General features: G+C 52.3%; 4 protein-coding genes across 7 annotated transcripts; 2 read left to right on the top strand and 2 right to left on the bottom strand.

The window, feature by feature from the left end:
* Nucleotides 1–156: 156 nt before the first annotated feature.
* On the bottom strand, nt 157–934 carry COA3 (cytochrome c oxidase assembly factor 3). The gene is made up of 2 exons (XM_075523189.1): nt 686–934; nt 157–601 (listed from the first exon to the last, which is right to left on the bottom strand). Exons 1-2 carry the CDS (start codon nt 885–887, stop codon nt 489–491), a joined length of 315 nt encoding a protein of 104 aa, XP_075379304.1. The 5' UTR covers nt 888–934; the 3' UTR covers nt 157–488.
* Nucleotides 916–5,377, top strand: CNTD1 (cyclin N-terminal domain containing 1). 3 transcript variants are annotated; one of them, XM_075523185.1, is made up of 7 exons: nt 916–1,475; nt 1,576–1,651; nt 1,882–2,056; nt 2,569–2,731; nt 3,232–3,376; nt 3,772–3,868; nt 4,546–5,377. In XM_075523185.1, exons 1-7 carry the CDS (start codon nt 1,304–1,306, stop codon nt 4,549–4,551), a joined length of 834 nt encoding a protein of 277 aa, XP_075379300.1. In that variant the 5' UTR covers nt 916–1,303; the 3' UTR covers nt 4,552–5,377. The 3 variants fall into 3 exon arrangements, with proteins under 3 accessions (XP_075379300.1, XP_075379298.1, XP_075379301.1); XM_075523183.1 differs by having other exon boundaries at nt 4,479–5,377; XM_075523186.1 differs by lacking the exon at nt 3,772–3,868.
* Nucleotides 5,378–5,508: 131 nt separating this feature from the next.
* On the bottom strand, nt 5,509–10,454 carry BECN1 (beclin 1). The gene is made up of 11 exons (XM_075523182.1): nt 10,183–10,454; nt 10,038–10,105; nt 9,906–9,964; nt 9,344–9,434; nt 8,935–9,071; nt 8,223–8,417; nt 7,859–8,005; nt 7,184–7,333; nt 7,038–7,098; nt 6,457–6,599; nt 5,509–6,106 (listed from the first exon to the last, which is right to left on the bottom strand). Exons 1-11 carry the CDS (start codon nt 10,307–10,309, stop codon nt 5,938–5,940), a joined length of 1,347 nt encoding a protein of 448 aa, XP_075379297.1. The 5' UTR covers nt 10,310–10,454; the 3' UTR covers nt 5,509–5,937.
* A 39-nt stretch (nt 10,455–10,493) lies between these two features.
* PSME3 (proteasome activator subunit 3) lies at nt 10,494–15,698 on the top strand. Of its 2 annotated transcripts, none has more exons than XM_075523187.1 (11): nt 10,494–10,648; nt 11,371–11,403; nt 11,733–11,795; nt 12,300–12,404; nt 12,712–12,760; nt 13,392–13,504; nt 14,040–14,108; nt 14,350–14,417; nt 14,581–14,635; nt 14,885–14,971; nt 15,485–15,698. In XM_075523187.1, the coding sequence occupies exons 1-11, from the start codon at nt 10,607–10,609 to the stop codon at nt 15,563–15,565; spliced, it is 765 nt and encodes a 254-aa protein (XP_075379302.1). In that variant the 5' UTR covers nt 10,494–10,606; the 3' UTR covers nt 15,566–15,698. The 2 variants fall into 2 exon arrangements, with proteins under 2 accessions (XP_075379302.1, XP_075379303.1); XM_075523188.1 differs by having other exon boundaries at nt 10,506–10,636.
* The last annotated feature ends 1,163 nt before the right edge of the window (nt 15,699–16,861 follow it).

The raw sequence follows: 16,861 nt of genomic DNA, 5'->3' as shown, positions 1-16,861 counted from the left end.
GTGGACACTGTCCTTGCTGTTGGCTCATGATAGAAGATGATAAAATAAAGAGCAAAGTAGAAAATTCCCCCATCTCAGCAGACACCCGAGTGGGTGGTAAGATCCCGAGCCAGACTCTGGCCACCAGCTGCGTTAAGAACAGGCACTGACACAGTCTCCAGACGGGGCATTTATTGTGGAAAGGAGCGAGCCCCTGGGCACCCCTGCCCTTCCCAGGAGCAAGTCCCTGGCAAAGAGCCTGGCCCCTCTCCAGGAGAAAGGGGGCTGCCTGCAGGGGAGGAAGCCCTGCCTGCAGGGGAGCCCCCCCCAGTGCGTTTCCCCGGACCGCACCGAGCGCCGCGCAGGCCCAGGCCCCCGTAAGGGCGGCGGCCCCGTGCTCAGGGCCAGGCGATTCCCCTGTGCTCGAGGCCCGTCCTGGCCCGCGGGGGCTGCAGCTCACTCACGGGGTTTACCGGGGCCCGGGCCGGGCTGGGCCGGGCCCTCCGTGCTCAGCTCGCTGCGCTCTCGGCCCGCGCCCGTGCCCGCGCCCGCGCCGCCTCTGCCTCCTGCTCCAGCTCGTCCAGGAACCGCTCCTGCGACACCGAGTAGAAGGTGTAGCCGTCTGGGAGGGTGGTGTTAAGGAAGACAGCGGGCGCGGCCCGGCCGCGGCGCGTCCCCCCCGGCCCCGCCCGGCCCCACAGGATACAGATGCCGAACGCTACCGCGCCGATGCCGAGCGCCAGCAGCGCGTTGCGGCCGCGGAGCCGCCTCTGCAGAGCGCGCTGGCGCTGGGCGCGCTCCACCTGCGCCATGAGAAGGCGCTGCTCGGGGCTGAGCCCCGGCTCCCGCGCCGGGTCGATGCGCCGCGCGAACGCCGCCTCCCCGCCCGGCTCCCGCGGCGCCGCCATCTTCCCCGCCGCCGCTTCCGCACGGCGCGGCGACGTCACATCCGGCAGGGAGGCCGGCCAATCGGAAGGGCGCGGGCCACGCAGGCTCGCTGCGCGCAGGCGCACTGGGAGCGGGGCGTCGAGCGGTCGGCTGAGGCCCGGCGCGTGGCTGGCCGCGGAGGAGGCGCGCTCCGATTGGCCGGGCGGGGCCCCGTGACCGCGCAGGCGCTGGGGCGGGGCCGCTCTCGGGCCTGGCGGCGGGCGAGCGAGCGGGCTCCTTCCCGGGGCTGGGCCGTCGCCGAGGCCTGGCAGCTCCCGCCTGCGCCTCTTGGACCCTGAGGCCCAGCGGGGCCGTGGCGGGGGCTCTCGGGGCCCTCTCCCGCCGGGGTGCCGCTGGAATAGTTACCGTCCCTAAGGTGTCCGAGCTGAACTGGTAAATGGGGTCCCAGGTGCAAGCAGCGTCCCGGTGCCGTGACCCAGGCCCCATCTTCGGCGAGATCGCTCCCGAGATTATCGAGGATACGCTGATCCATTTGGCCACAGAAAATGAACAGCACCTGGGTGAACTGTCGGATCGGGCCGGGTGCTTCAAAGAGACCCAGATAGTGGGTGAGGGTCTGCCTCGGCGACAGCTGACTCCCGAGATGGTTAACGGCTGTATAATTAGCTTCAGTTGACTGTTGTGAATGACTGTTGCGCTTTTTTGCAGAATTTATATTCCTTTTGTCTGAAAAATGGCACTTGGACCAATCGGCAAGATACCAAGCGGTAGAGTTACTTGAAAGGTAATAAATATCCTGAACGCTCAGTGCACGTCTCGTTTCTCTCACATTGTTACTCTGTACTGCTCATTCAGACAATGTATAATGGGTTTTTGTGTTTCTAGAGCCTTGTCCCTTTACTCATTTAATTCAAATTAACAGCTATCCATACGTTCTCAGTACATGCAGAACTGCTTTTCTTCCTTTTTCTTAGCAGAAGAGAACTGTTTTCTTAGTAGTTGTGGTTTTTGTAGGTTTATGATCAAGCAAGTAGAACAAATCTGTAAGTCCTCCAGAGAGAACGTTACAAGTCGTGAACAAGGACAAGGCAGCAGCTGGAGCTCTCTGAAAGATCAGATATACGACACGTTTGTCCTGCGACTTGTGTCGTGCATTCAGCTTGCAAGCAAACTTTCCTTACATTATAATGTAAGCTAGTTAAACCTTTTCCCGTAGCGTTTTTTTAGCAGTGTAGTGAATTGCGTAGTATATTAATCTCTCTTAAAAAATAGATTTCCTCTCTGAAAGACAACGGTCATAATGAAATGCAGAGGATATGGAAACAGAGACCTAAATCTCTTCCGTTTGGGGCAGGTTAATTGTCACTCATCAAGTGACAATTTGTCAGGAAATGTTCCCAGCACTGGGGAAAAAAGTACAGGCAGCGGGACAGCTCGGCCTGTGGTTGTTGACTATTGTATGGCTAGAGAGGGTTCACCCTGTCGGGGGAAGGTTCGGGGAGTAGAGGGAACCTACAGGAAAGAAGGTCCGAGCTGGATTTCTCAAGCCAGCTTAAAAGACGAGTTGGACAGCTGGGTTAGCAGGCAGCATCACCACTGCAGTGGCTCATGCTTAAATTCAGTGGGAGGAGTAAAGCAAGAAGATACTTTGTTCCTAGCCTTACTGCCTAGAAGATAATTTGTCTTTTTTTCCCTTTTCAGATAGTTAACAGTGACACAGCTTTAAAATTTCTGCAATTCTTAAAATACTCATATACTAAACAGGAATTGCTTGAATCAGAGCTTGCCGTGTTAAAAACTCTGCACTTCCAGATCAACGTGTCAACTCCTTTGGCTTACGTGGAATTGCTTCTAGAGGTTTTAGGTAAGAGTATTAATAGGAGAGAATGGGAAAGAATTTTTTTAAAAGCGTAATAGAGCTATTGCTGATCCGAACCAAAATGTCTCATGTTACAGATTTTTGCATACTGTGAAGGCACGTGAAACTCTTCAGATTGTCCAGGGCTCTGCTTTTCGGATGGGAACTTTGTCCCTAGTAGAACCTGATGAATGTTGTTGGACAGCCAGTCGTGACTAATTCAGTAAAAGATTAAGAGCTTAAAAGCCCCAAAACCTAGCGTAAGGCCACATTTTCTGCAATGACTTACCATTTTGTTTGCCCAGGTCTGACAACCTGAATTTCAGAGTGAGTGAAATTATACCGAGATTGAGAAAGGCCTTCTCGTGCCATAGGCTAGGGTGCTCAGAAACAAAGGCAGTTCTCACCAGAAATCTTCATCCCTCGCTTACAGTAACTAACACTTCTTTCTAGTTCAGTTTAATGACTCAGAATGTATGGCTGATTGTGTATGATCTCCGTGCTAGGACATAACGGCTGCCTGCTTCCTGCAAAACCATTACATCAGATGTGTATGCAACTACTTGACTTCTCCTATCTTACAAGAGATACCATCTACGACACTTTGTTGAAAATTGCCATTGAAAATTCGACACCAAACAAACTGCAGGTGTAAGTAGCTTATGTGACTATTGCAGAAAGTAACTATTTGAAATCAAAACCCTAAAAAAACCTAAGAAATAGTAGCATAATTCCCATCATGCCATTTTTTGGGCATGTTTTAAAAAATTTTAATTTTGGGGGGTTTCAGCATTGTTTATGGACCTTAATATGCCAGTTCAAAGCAAAGTGCTTCACCGCATTTGCTTTAGGGGCAAGCTAGGAAAGTGTTTAACTTAATCATAAAAATCCAGCTTTAGCACTGTCAATTAAAGTTAACAGATCAGGCTTTATTTGGACTGAATAAGCTAACTTGTCCGAGGGCTGTATAGCGATTACAGAAGTAGGTGCTTTTGAACTGTAAAACTAGCATCATTTTACACCAGAAGATGCTTTTACTTCTGCAGAGCAAAGTTTTTGACAGTAAAGGAAGATTTCATGCTCTTGGCTGTTGGAATCATCAGCACAAGCGTGTTCATACTAAACCCTGGGCACTGGAAGCAGGTACAGTCGCTTCTGAACACATTAGCTCTACATGAAAGAAAAGCGAAGGCTGTTTGTACGTTTAAGCCCAGCAAGAAGACGGGTAGGCTCCACTGGGAGTAGCATGAGGGAGGTGACGTCTTTCAGGTTTTTTAGCAGGAAGCGCGTGTACTTTTGTAAGTGTTATGAGGGTACAGGGCAATTCCGCAGGAAGGCTTGTGCTTGCACTAGTGTGAGCATATCCTCGCGCTTCAGCTTCCTTACAGCCAGAACAAGCCCCCACAGACATCGTTTTGTTGACAGGTGGAGAAGCAATCCCGTGGGACTTCTTTCTGCCCAAACTGCTACTGAATACTCTACCGGCCTATTACAGATAGTAGCTTTTTCATTTTACTTCTTTAGTAGAAGCAATTAAATTAAAAAAAAACAAAGGCACAAAACAAACCCCAAAACAAGCAAGCAACTAAACAAAAAACCAACCAAATAAAAAACCATACTTGAGAGGCTTCAACTTTTGTTGAAGTGCACCCGTAGAGCACTATTATTCTCGTTAAATTTGGAGGGTTAAGAAGTATGCCTATAAGCTAATGTCTCTTAGGCACTGTAAGTGTCTTCATTTTTTTTTTTTAAGGTTGTGGAGCATTTAAACTGTATCACTGGCATTACTTCACAAAGTATCTTAGAGTTTTCTTACGCAGTACTGAAACACATCGTTGGCAGTACCACTCCAAAGCAGCACCACAGGAACTGTGGAACAAAGGCTCCAGAGAACAGAATTACGCCTCTTAAATAGAACTGTCTTCTATGCCCAGGCACTAGCCTATCCGTAGCAAACTGTTATGCTGCTGCTAACAGTCCATCTTCTGTGATACTGCACAGGGCACCCAACGCCATTTGGTTTTACTTTTGTTTCGAACACCAGGCGTTCTGTAACATTTCGTATGTTACACGTTAATTAGAAAAGCTCGTCCTTTCAGGCAACGCACTAGTGCTGTGAAGGGAGGCATGCAGGAGCAAAGCAGCGTTTAGAAGTGCCTTTTTCAGCACCAGAAGCTTTACTGTAAGAGCTACATCTTCTAAGTTATGAATGTAAGTTTCCTTTGAATAGAGAAAACTCTTAAGAGTCGTCATGTTTTGAAAAGGCGTTAATATGCCTGGTATTCTGCTTGGTAATCTGTATTGCTGGAAGCAGCTCGCACCCCCAGTCGTTACAAGCAGGGCTGTACTTTCTTTCTCCACTTGCTGCTTTTTAAAAAATTAATTATTGTCTCAGGCAGCCTGCTGCAGCCAGGCCACTTGTTACTGTGTTCCCTCTTTGCCAGTGTTCAGAGCCTGTTTGCTCATACCCTAAGAAAGCCAGCTAGTTGACCAGCGTTGTGAAGAGGACAGAGGCCCACCAGTTTTGAAAGCGATGCAATTGTCGTGACAGCAGGTGCCTATTCAGCACGTCCAGTGCGTGCCAGGGGCTGTTTATGCTGTGCCTGGCATATGCTAGATGAAAGCACTCTTTGTGTAGAATAGCATTTTATTATTTACTCAGTGCACCTCTGTGCAAGAACAGGCTGCAGGAAGTATTACAAAGAGGTAACATCACCACAGCTAACAGTATTTTAAAGAGTATCAAACCTTGTTAAGTTCAGTGGCACAAAGAAGTGCTGATATGACTTAGAAAATATTTTATTTCAAACTGTAGTTACTCTTTAGTGACCGAGCAGAGGTTCGGTGAGTTCTTCCACGTTATTCCCTGTGTTTGTAACATTTTGCTTTTCTAACCTGTAACAGAGTAGCATCAAACTCACTGGTGCTTTGAAGTTCAACAGTCATTTCTACGCGTATCTATAAACCCCAAAAGTACCAGTTTAGCATCTGTTTAATAGCTGATTTTTTTTATTCCGTTCAGCTCAATGATATAACTTTACATATTGCTTTTCTATATACTACTTGTAATAATGGTATTTTAAATAAAGTGTCTTGTGGATTTTTGGTATTGTAAACATTTTGTACTAGTTAATATTAAGAGACATCTTAGTTTGACTTTCTCCAACGAAATGCAGACGCTCTACAGCTGCCGGGACGAGTTCTTTACATGGTTACTTGTTATAGAACTGGGAGGAGACCCAGGCAAGACCCCACTTCAGGTTAGTTAACATGAATTTTAGTGCCTTTGTCCATTGCTCCTCAGAGTTAAATTGTGTTTTAATAGAGTAAGAGCCACCACTGCCGCCTGTATCTTCAATCTTTCCTTTCTCCACGTCCATCCTGTATCACACACAAAGTTTTATTAGTGCACTACTATTGCAAGCATTTAATCTCAGTATGACATCAAGTACTAAAATTTAAATCTGACATTCATATTATTCTATGTAAGAATACTTTGGTTTTAAAGGAAATCTAGCAAGCTTCAGGTCTTCACCTGAGGAACTAGCTTTAAATTTCAATTAAACTGAGAGCAAATGTGGTAATCCTGCACGCTATAAAGAACACTGGATGATTCCAGAAAGACAGGACTGAAACAGCAAGCAGTGCTGCAGACTGGTCCAGAGGTCAGTTAGTGCTGCGTGGGACAGCATACGAGGTGTTAATTTGACACGTTATATAGCAACACTCACCTATAAGGCAAACAAAACCGAGTTTCGCCTTTCTCCACTTCCTCTTTGAATTGCTGCACACAGTCCAGGAAAGCCACCATTGCATGATCAAACTTATTGTCCCAGAAGAACCTCAGGCCTCCAGAACAGTACAAGGGCAGCTCCTGGAAAAGAGATTTGTTTCAGGCACCCTACGTACTCCATTTTAGATATGGTCACTGCAGCTCTTTAGTCTTGTGCAAGGCTCAATTTTGTCACAGGATGCTTAGAAGTGGTTTGTGGCACATAATAAGGGTGACTTGTTTTGTAGTAAGTGCCTACTGCGTGCAGGCTTGGGTTCCTAATCACCTACAATCACCCCAAATCACGCTGTCTTCCTCTGGCCAGCTGCAGTGGATAGTTCAAGAGTCCTGTCATGTTTAATACTACTGGATGGCAGAACGAGTGGCTGGATACAGGATATGGAGTGAGATATTATTACGTTGGAGAAGTCGGGGCAGCTAGCTCTCCTGTACCATAAATTCACACAGAGCTCGTCTTCTGCGTCCCCCAGCCTGACCCGGGCTCTCTGGCGTTCAAGGTCAACATCCTCCGATTCTTACCTTTGATTTGTCCGTCAGGGACTCTAAATACGAGTGGTTGCCGTATGGTACAAGACGGTATCTGAAAGGAGATATGATTCACAGGCAGATGAGTCTCACTGTCTTCATCCGGGTCATCAGTGAAATGTGTATTATATTGCATGTACCTTTGAAACTTCAGGCCCATTTTGTTAGCGAGGGCGTGCAGCAACAGCACGGTCTGCCCCCAGGCAGCATTGATCTCATTCCATTCTACAGGAACACTGGGGAGACGGCCAAGTCTGAAGTTATTTATTGTGCCAAACTGGCCACTGTGCCTGTGAAAGAGGAATTATAAATAAGCGCACTGGGGCAGGAACAGCTTCTAGCATGCTAACCAAACAAGGGCCACGTACTAACAGTTACAGAACGCGCACTGCTAACCAAGCAAAAGGAGGGTTTGAGGGCTCTGGTTAAAAAGGGTGTATAAATACCAACCACTCGCTCTCTTTTTATGAGAGAGTTCATTTAAAAAAGAAAACAAAACCCTCGACCAAACACCCAAACCCCCAGAGCTCCCTGCTCTGTAGAGCCTGACATTAGAGCGTTACCATTGGCTAGCACAGCAGCTCCCGGTTCGTTAACAGGTTAGTGAAAGGGCCCTTTCACAGTCTGCTTGGACATCTGCGCAGCGCCGCAAACCCCTCTCAGCTGACGCTGCTGGGAGCCATCACTAGTTGCTTTGTTTGGGGTAACTACGACTTGACTAGCACCTTTCCCGTCAAATGCAGTATTACTTGAACAGCCCATCTTACGCTGCAGATTCGTAGCAAACCGACGCCGTGTTCCAGTGTCTACGTTACCAGATGTGAAAGGTTGCGTTGAACACGTTGGTTTTCTTTAATTTATCCAGTTGCATCTGAGCATAGCGCATTTGGTTGTCCACGCTTTTCAGCTCGTCATCTAGCTCCAGTTGTTGCCTCTTGAACTCACAGTATTCTTTCTGATACCTTTTGATTAAAGCAAGACAAGAAATGCTAAGTGGAGGTGTTTACAGAAAAGCGATTTCTCACGCAGTGTACTAGGGTTTTTTGGTCTAGCCAACTTCAATTTTGCAAAGAACAAGCCACTTGCATTTGGGCATTATTTACAGGTTTGTCCACATTATAATCTCATTTATCTGTTACCTAAAATCCCTGCCATAAACTGCAGTTGTAGTGCACTCACTGAGCTTCTTCCTGCTCCAGCCGCTCTGCCTCTGCCCTGACTCTCTCGAAGTCCTCAGCCACAATCTTGCGGTTCTTCTCAACATCCTCTAGCTCCTGAATCAGCTGCTCTTCCTCCAGTGCAAGTTCTTTCAGTTCCATTTGCAGCTTCTCCTTATCATCCTCGTTCATTTGTTCCAGTATCTCCAGACACCTCCTAAAGGAGAGCGACAGGATTACCAACACAGGGATCCTGGGAAGCCCCCCACCAACAGCCCCCACTTCCGTGACAGCCCGCGCACGCGAGCAGAGGCGCAAACAGGGACTCTGATCTCACGTGCGCCTCTCGTGCCTCCCGAGCTCTCCGCGCTGATCCTGCACCGTGAGTCAGGAACGCACACAGGAGAACGGGGGAGCGAGACGGGGACCGCGGATCTGTTACTGCCTGTCAGTAACCATCTCTGTGAAGCCCTCGACCGCGGGGGAGTGCTGCCACACAGGCACCGTGGGCAGGTGGCATCAGTCGTTCTGACGGGCTCACAGACTTCAGCTGGAGAAGCCGCGTACCGCAGGACTCTCAAAAATAAAATTTTCATCTAATTCAGACAAAGAAAACCAAGCGCTGAAGTCGGGGACGCCTCTTACTGATCACGGAAGGCCGGACCAAGGCTGCGTTATTCCCCTAGGCTACAAGCTAAAGCACCTCGCTCTCAGGCCACCTCCGGATCACTCACTTGTAGTTCTGGCACTCGTTCTCCGTGATGTTCAGCTGTGTGTCTAGCTGGTCCAGCAGAGTGTCTGTGCATTCCTCACACAGAGGGTGATCCACATCTGTCTGCCCAGACATAATGTCAAAGAGGTCGCCGGTGACCTGCAGGAACAGCTCACCGTCAGGTCAGCTGAAGCCACCGGCAGCTGCCGGCTGGTTTTCAACAGACGGGCTTGTGCTTCTTCAACTGGCAAAGTATTTTTTGCAGGTCAAATTTTGATTTAAAATAAGCCAGCTTTACTGAACTACTCACCAACAAAAATACTGGAAGGCCAGTGCTACGGGCAACTTTGCAGTTTAATCTTGCAGAGCATCTAGAAAAACTGATGCTCCGTTCAGAAGTGTCCGAGTTTACCAGCTCGTGTAAGACTTGCCTTCAGTCTCCGGCTGAGGTTTTCCATCGTGCCGCCATCTGACGCTTCTCCGATCAGCGTGAAACTGTTGGCGCTTTCTGTCGACATCATTCTTGGAAAGAATTTTGTTGAGAGTTGAGTGCTGAGGGTGATGGGGAGGCAGCCCTAGTGCTAGACTTAATCTGAGACCAGTTCAAGAGTCAGAAGGGAAGAACACACGGGACGTACTTGCAGGAGGACGGGGGAGCCTGCATTTCAGGAGAGCTCTATCGGGACAGCGTTTTGTGCTAACCCGGAGCTAACAACACGCGTTACGTATGTGCCCGCTGAGGGGCCCGAGGGCCGCGGGGATCCCTAGGGGGAAACTCTAAGGGGGTCACACGGAAGGGGCTGTTAAGCGCAGGCCGGTGGTGCCTCTCCGGCGGAGGGGACCCTTCCCCAGGCGGTTCCTCAGCGCCGGCTCGGGCTGCCCGCAGGAAGCTGCCGGGGGCTGCGTGGGACCCGCCCGCGGCCGGGGCTCCGGGCCGGGGCAGGGCAGGCCTGCCGGGAGGGAGGGCGGGCGGGAGCGCGGCGGCGGCCGTACCTGGCTGGCGGGATGAACCTCCTGGACACGCCATCCTGCCGGTTCTCCGCGAAGGCTTCCTGCGGGGCGAGGGGACACCGTCACCAGGGCCCGAGGCAACGCCAACGCCGCCGCGCCCCGCCCCGCCGTTACCTCCGTCAGGGCGCTCTCCTCTTCGTGCGCGTCCCCGGGCCGGGCAGGGGCGGCGGTCAGCAGCGGGGCTGCGGGAGAGGAGACGCCGTCACCCGGGCCCGGGCCCCCGCGCCAGCCCCCCCGCCCCGCCCCGCCCCGCCGGTACCGGTGAGCTCCTGGATGGTGAGGCGGTCGAGGATCTTGAAGGAGGTGTCGAGCTTCAGCGGCTGGCTGCAGCGCTGGCAGACGAAGCTGACCTGCGTGGTGCAGGCGGGCGGCCGGCTCCCCTCCATGCCGCCGCTCAGCCCCGCACCCGCTCCGCCATCGCCGCGCGACGGACGTGACGCAGGCGGCGGGGCCCGGTCCTGGCAGGGGTGTAGCGGCCGCGGCGGCCATTTTCTCCCGCCGTGTGAGCGGCCAGGACCCGGCGGCGCGTGCGCGCGGGGGAGAGCGTCACGCGGGCGGCGGGCGCGCGCGGCATTGGCGGGCGCGCCGCGTGAGGTCAGTTCCGGTGGCGGCGACGCCGGTGGTGGGGCAGGCGGCAGCGCGGCCCCGCGCCAGAGCGAGACCCGGACCCGCCCGCCGCCGCCATGGCCTCGCTGCTCAAGGTGGACCCGGAGGTGAAGCTCAAGGTGCGCCCTCCGCGCGGCGCGGCCCGCCCCGTCACCGTCCCCGTCGCCCCGCCGGGCCGGGCCGGGCCGGGTCGGGCCGGCGCCGGCCTGGGCCTCGGGGCGGGGCGGGCTCGGGGGCCGCCCCGGGGCGCCGCCCGGCCGTTTCGCCCCGGCCGTTGGTCGTGCGGCCGCCGAGCGCGGCCCGCCCGCTCCAACCGCCCGCTCCCACCGCCCGGCTCTGCCCCCCGGCGCCGCCGCCCCCGCGCGCCCGGCCGCCGCTGCACCGCGAGAGCGCCGGGAGGGCGGGAATGGGCCGGGGCCGGGGCCGCTCTGCGGCCGCCCCCGGGCGGTTCCCCGGCGAAGGGCGGCCGCTGGCCCAGGCGCGGGCCGCGCGTGCCCGGCCCGGTGTGTCTGTCCTCCGCCCCGAGCCGCAGCCGGCCCGGGCGGGAGGTGCCGGGTTCCCGGTTTCCCCCCTCGCTCCGCGCCTCCCCTCGCGCCTCGGGACCGGCCTTTTGAGTCCAGCCCGTGCAGGCGAGAGGGATGGGGGGAAAAAGGCAGCTTCTGGCGTGCTCCGGCAGCTGCCGCTCGGTGTTCACAGCCTCTTCCAGCTCCCGGCGCTGCTCGTGAGGACGAGAGCCGGACCCGGAGAGAACCGGGGCTCAGGCTGCAGCTGAGCTCCGCTCGGCTTGCGCGAGCCCTGTTCTTTGAGATGGCTCTGAAATGTTGCTGTTTTCCTTCTGCAGGTTGACTCCTTCAGGGAGCGGATCACGAGTGAGGTGAGTGCCCTCTGCCGCTGCCCAGAACGCGATAGGACAGGGAAGAGGCCGTTCGGCCGTTCCTTTCTGCCGGACTTGATTGCGATTTGAGCCTCTCCTGGAAGCTTAGCAGCGCTCAGAGCTTCAGTCACTAACTGGAGCGAGGTTACGTAGCCTCACGGCTCTGCCGGCGTCTTCTCACCTTGGCTCAGCGTGACTGTTGGCAGCAGGCAGAACCCGTGTTCTCTCCTGTTTCCTGCCTCTGGACAGCTGATTTCCCTGGTGTTCTTGCCTGCTAGCGGGAACCTCGCGGCGCTGTTTCACGTCATCGTCTGTTCTTTCTCTCTCAGGCTGAAGACCTGGTGGCAAACTTTTTCCCAAAGAAGCTGTTAGAACTCGACGGGTTCCTTAAGGTAAGGTATACGTTGTCCTCTGCATCCTTCTTAATTTTCAAGCGATGTGTTGAAAAAGACGCGGCAGGTCTCGTCCCGTGTATTTTCTTGCACGTTTCACATTGTTACAAAGACGCAAAGCAGTGGCTTGGTTGCTTGCGTGCATTTGAGTGCTGTTAGCTCTAGAGGGGGTGCTTCCTTTTTCAGTTTTCTTTGTGTGATCACCACATTTATCTTTCTTATGTATTCAGCAATGTCGGGCTGTCCTTAGCGATGCTGTGGTCTCACAGGGACTCCAGTGTTGCAGACAGTTGATAGCTTTGATCACAGTCTGGAGCTGGCACGCTGTTCCTGGGTGGAGGGAGGTCTCATCACAGGCCTATTGTTTGACTTTTTTTTTTTTCATTCCTCCTTATTTTTTGGTTGGATAAGAAGGAGGTCTGAATTTTTTTGTCTTCTCATTGTGTTTGGTGTGACAAAATTTGTTAGTTCATAATTAAATAACAAATCTGCTTTATTTTCCAGGAGCCTATCCTGAATATTCATGATCTCACTCAGATCCATTCGGACATGAACCTCCCAGTGCCTGACCCAATTCTTCTCACGAACAGCCATGATGGACTGGATGGGGTAAGGTTACTCTCTCGGCTGTGATCCCTGCTTCTGTTAATTAAAACTGCATGGCTTGCTCTGTGCTGGAGTAGGATACTCTTATTTAATAACAGGCTGTGGCTTTCCCAAAGGCTTTAGGAATTGCTCTCTTGAGCCTGGGAAGTCTGCCGGAGGTAACGCTGTGCTCTGCAGTCCTCCTTTGTTTTTAAAGAAGAATGCTTAGAAACTAGGAGCGTAGCAGAGGCTCTAAAGTTTTCCTTATTTCCTTTGCAACACTGTTACAGCTTACGACTAGTTTGTGAGTAAAACATTTTGTATATTTTAGCCAAATATGAAAAAGAGGAAGCTGGAAGACCGCGAAGAGACCTTTCAGGGTAAGAGTCCCCAAGTCTCTTGTGTTGCCGCCCGCCCCCTGAACCAGCACGCCATGTCTTAGGGGTATGAAATCATGTGAACCCCACTTGCCCTGTCCTGACAGCAGCTGCTGCTCATGCAGGCCTGTCCCCGCAACCTCTCAGAGCCTGACCTATGGACGTTCTGCTGTTCAGGAGTCAGGTTCCAGCTCTTAGAAGCATAATTAGGACTTCTCTGACAGACATAAGTAGTACTTGCTTGAGCTTGGCCTGCTGACAGAGGCAGCTCATCTCCCTGTGGCTCTGTGCTGAAAGCTCTCCTTGTCTGGAGGAAGATACCAGGCTTTGGATTAAGCTGAGGCAGAAACAGCTCATACACGTGCACAGGAAAATCCTTTGTGCCCAGCCTCAGCAGCCTAGAGCTCTTCAGCTCTCGCCTCCGCTCCAGGCTTTCTTTTTTCCTTCCTTTGGGGTAATTGCTGTTACCCCATGTGAAATTTCCCCTTCCCCACAGGTTAGCTATAGCCTGGCTCAGCGTCCACCACTAGCCTTTGCGGGAGATACGATGCTCAGGTGGACCTTTGGTCTGATCCCCTGGCGCAGCCGTTCCGACGCGTTGCTGATGCGAGGTGTTTTTCTCCTCTGCCGCTAGGTACCAAAGTGTTCGTGATGCCCAATGGGATGCTGAAGAGCAACCAGCAGCTGGTGGACATCATTGAGAAAGTGAAACCAGAAATCAGGCTGCTTATCGAGAAGTGTAATACGGTGGGTATGGGCGCTGGAGCAAGTGGAGACAGTAGGATGCTTTTGCTCCTGGAGAGGCAAAGCTGCTCTGAGTGGAAGGAGCAGGCCCCTCTGTATTCTGTAGATGAGGAAAGGCAGGGTTCGTACTACAGTGTCTAAAAGTGGCTGGGAGGTAGGTGTAGGGAAATAACGTTTTTCTGAGCCCTCGGGGAGCTCTGTAGTTCACCTGCTGAAGGAGGAGGATGTCTGTTATGCAGGCTCCTTCTTTGAGGCTTTTCTTCACCCTCCTTTTGCACAGCCACAGACGCCTGCTGAGAGCTGCTGTGGCACAGTCAGGAGAGCTTCGCGTGGGAAGCTGTGCTTGTGCTGGCTTGTGTGGCGTCCCAGCCATGTGGGAAATGATCTCCTCAGAAGTGTTGCATGAGCGTGAAGGACCTGCAGTTTATCATGAACTGTATGGCAAAAGCAGGGTCCTGGGGGACTTTTGGTAAAACTTTTGAGAGAGGTCTCTCTGGAGATGTTGGCATTGATCAGTGTTGTGGTCTTTCCACTGCAGGTGAAAATGTGGGTGCAGCTTCTCATCCCCAGGATAGAAGATGGAAACAACTTCGGTGTTTCTATTCAGGTAGGGCACCGCTGGCTCTATGTCCTGCTGTAGGAGAGAGCTGTGCTCCAGGGATATGGATCTCTGGGGTTCCTCTGAATCTTTCATTTGATGGTATCCAGCAGCTGCAGTCACGGTGTTAGTTTAGGTTTTAAAACCCAAACCTGAGTTTGACGTGGCACTGCTGAGACACGTTGCTTTCAGAGCCCTGAAGGCCAGCTGCAGTCTCATGAAGCTAATGGCTTCCTTGTCTTCCCTGCAGGAGGAAACAGTTGCTGAGCTTCGAACTGTGGAGAGTGAGGCAGCTTCCTACCTGGACCAGATTTCTAGGTAGGCATGCAAGAACAGGCCTCTTTTTTTTTTTTTTTTTGGAATCCTCTTGGGAGAAGTAAAGTGCTTGGGGAAGGTCCTCCAGCTTTCCTAGGGCAGCTTGGGCCTGAAAAAAACCTTGGTGCTATTTATCTGACCTTTAGTCTCTCCCTTTTCCTACCAGATATTATATCACAAGAGCAAAGTTGGTTTCCAAAATAGCTAAGTACCCGCATGTGGTAAGTGAACGGGGAAGTGGAGATGTTACATGCTGCTGCTTTTTGGGACTCTTTGGGCCACTTCATCACTGTCCTTTTTGAGCTGAGGGTCCTGGGGGAAAAGGGGGGATGGTACAAGGACGCAGGACATCTGCGTTAGAGGAGAGCAAGCTGAAGGGGGGATTCCTTTGTAAAAGGTAGGACTTTCACTTGGCGTATGGGAGGCACAGCTGAGCTCAGGCCACTCAGCCACGCGTCTGCTCTCTGTAGGAGGACTACCGCCGCACAGTGACAGAGATTGATGAGAAGGAGTACATTAGTCTGCGCCTGATCATTTCAGAGCTGAGGAATCAATATGTAAGTGAAAAACTGGAGCTCGTGCTGGCTCCCTGCACAGCAGTGGAGAGAGCCCTTTTGACCCTGCTGCTGCTCTCCCCTTTCCCTATGAGTACACCTAGTCCTGGCAAGAAGCCTCTCTCCTTCCCACTCCACTTTGGCTCTAACGAGAGGAGCAGACTGTTGCCTCTCCACCATCTCCTAGAGATGCAGGTGTTTCCAGCTGAGCATTCACAGGAGTCTAGCCCAAAATATTCCTTCCACCTCTGTGGGAGCCTGTGATCCTAAGCTCTTCGTGCAGTACAAGCCATTCCTGGGGTCTGTAAAGAAATCTTCTCTTTTTGGTGTTACATGCAGTGGCTTCTGTAAAGTGGCTGAGAGAAGCCCTTATCTTAACTAGGCGTGTGATTGCGCGCAGGGGTTGAGGGTGTGCCGGGGTGAGCTGTGCTGCTCTTTTAACCAGTGCTCATTGTGGAAGCTGAACAGTGGATGACCTCATCCTTCTTGTCTGAGTCCTGTTCTCCCTTTTTGCAGGTCACTTTGCATGACATGATCCTTAAAAACATTGAGAAGATCAAGAGGCCTCGGAGCAGCAATGCTGAGACCCTCTATTAAGTGTCAACGTTTGAACTTGAGAACTGTTCAGTCAACTAAAGACCGTCATTGCCTTGGTTTGTTACGTGACTATCGAGATGGGAAACTGGCTGGAAATAGTATCGCATTCTTAGTTAAACTCTAAAGAAATTCTCGCCTAGTTTTGTGATTGGTTTTGTTCAGGTCTCAGGAGCTCTCCCTCCCTCTAGTAACTGGTAATGAGAAGGCCGTGCTGCTTTGGGGTGCCCTAGAGGCTACTGCAGAGTGAGAGCACCAGCCAGGCAGGAACATTCCTTCATGCCTTTCTTCCTACCCGAGTAGGAACGACACTAGAGACCAAGCCCTCGTCCTGTCCCATCTCTTGGCTGGAGGCTTCACTGGGGTCTCTGGGAATGGGGCAGATAGTCTTTGGCACAAGCAAGCCCAGGTGGTGGTGCGGTGGTGGAGAAGCTCAACCTCTTCACTGCTGGCTGTAGCTGGGCCCCTCTGCCACCGGTGCTCTGCACTGACCAATTGCAAAGACAAGGGAACCTGCCCCTTGGGGGCTGGTGGCAGCAGCCACGCTCCAGTGCCGCTGAGCGGTCTGCACTCCTTTTCTGGCTCTCTTCTGACTCAGCAGAGCCTGCCCCATCTGTCTCTGCCTTGTCAGTTCTTGGCTAGATCAGTGCAGAGCACAAGCTGGTGCTCGAAACTAGGGCTGGTTGCTCTCCTGGCTGGTCGTGAGCTCAGGTGGCTTCTGCTCCTGTTGGCGATTTGACTAGAGCCACTGTCTTGGCTAAAACCAACGTTACTTCACGTACGTCCTAGTGCCCCTTCAGCATGAGATGCTTTTGCCCAGGCTGAGAGAAGGGAGGGGCCAGAGGTCTGATACTAAAGTCCTGACAGTCTCCGCACGTGGTCAGACTGAGACCCGCTGTCTCCTGGCAGTGCTCCCCGCTGCCTGGGCAGAGCAGGCCAGCTGCGACCGTTGGTGCTTGGGGGTGAGGATGACCGATACCCACCCGGTACCATTGCAGACCTTGTAGTCTTTCCCCTGCAAAGGGCACACTTGTGTGCCTGGTGACTCCTCTAAGCCTCTGGAACGTTTCATGGTCCATTACAAACCCCTTTGGAAATGACTGGTTGTGTTGCGTCAGTTTTTGTGTGTGGCAAGTGGGCCCATAACGCTGCAGGCTCCAAAATTTTCTTATTTATAGTATTTCTACTTAAGTCCCTTATTCAGGGAACTTTAAATCATTTGTTTCAGGAACCTTGCTGTTTCCCAGGTCTTGCTGTTACACCCGTATATTCTTATTGTGCAGTAGCCTTAATAGTTGT

Source organism: Mycteria americana, chromosome 22, assembly GCF_035582795.1.
Source record: "Mycteria americana isolate JAX WOST 10 ecotype Jacksonville Zoo and Gardens chromosome 22, USCA_MyAme_1.0, whole genome shotgun sequence".
Classification (NCBI taxonomy): Eukaryota; Metazoa; Chordata; class Aves; order Ciconiiformes; family Ciconiidae; genus Mycteria; species Mycteria americana.
This window is presented reverse-complemented; position numbering and strand designations above follow the sequence as displayed.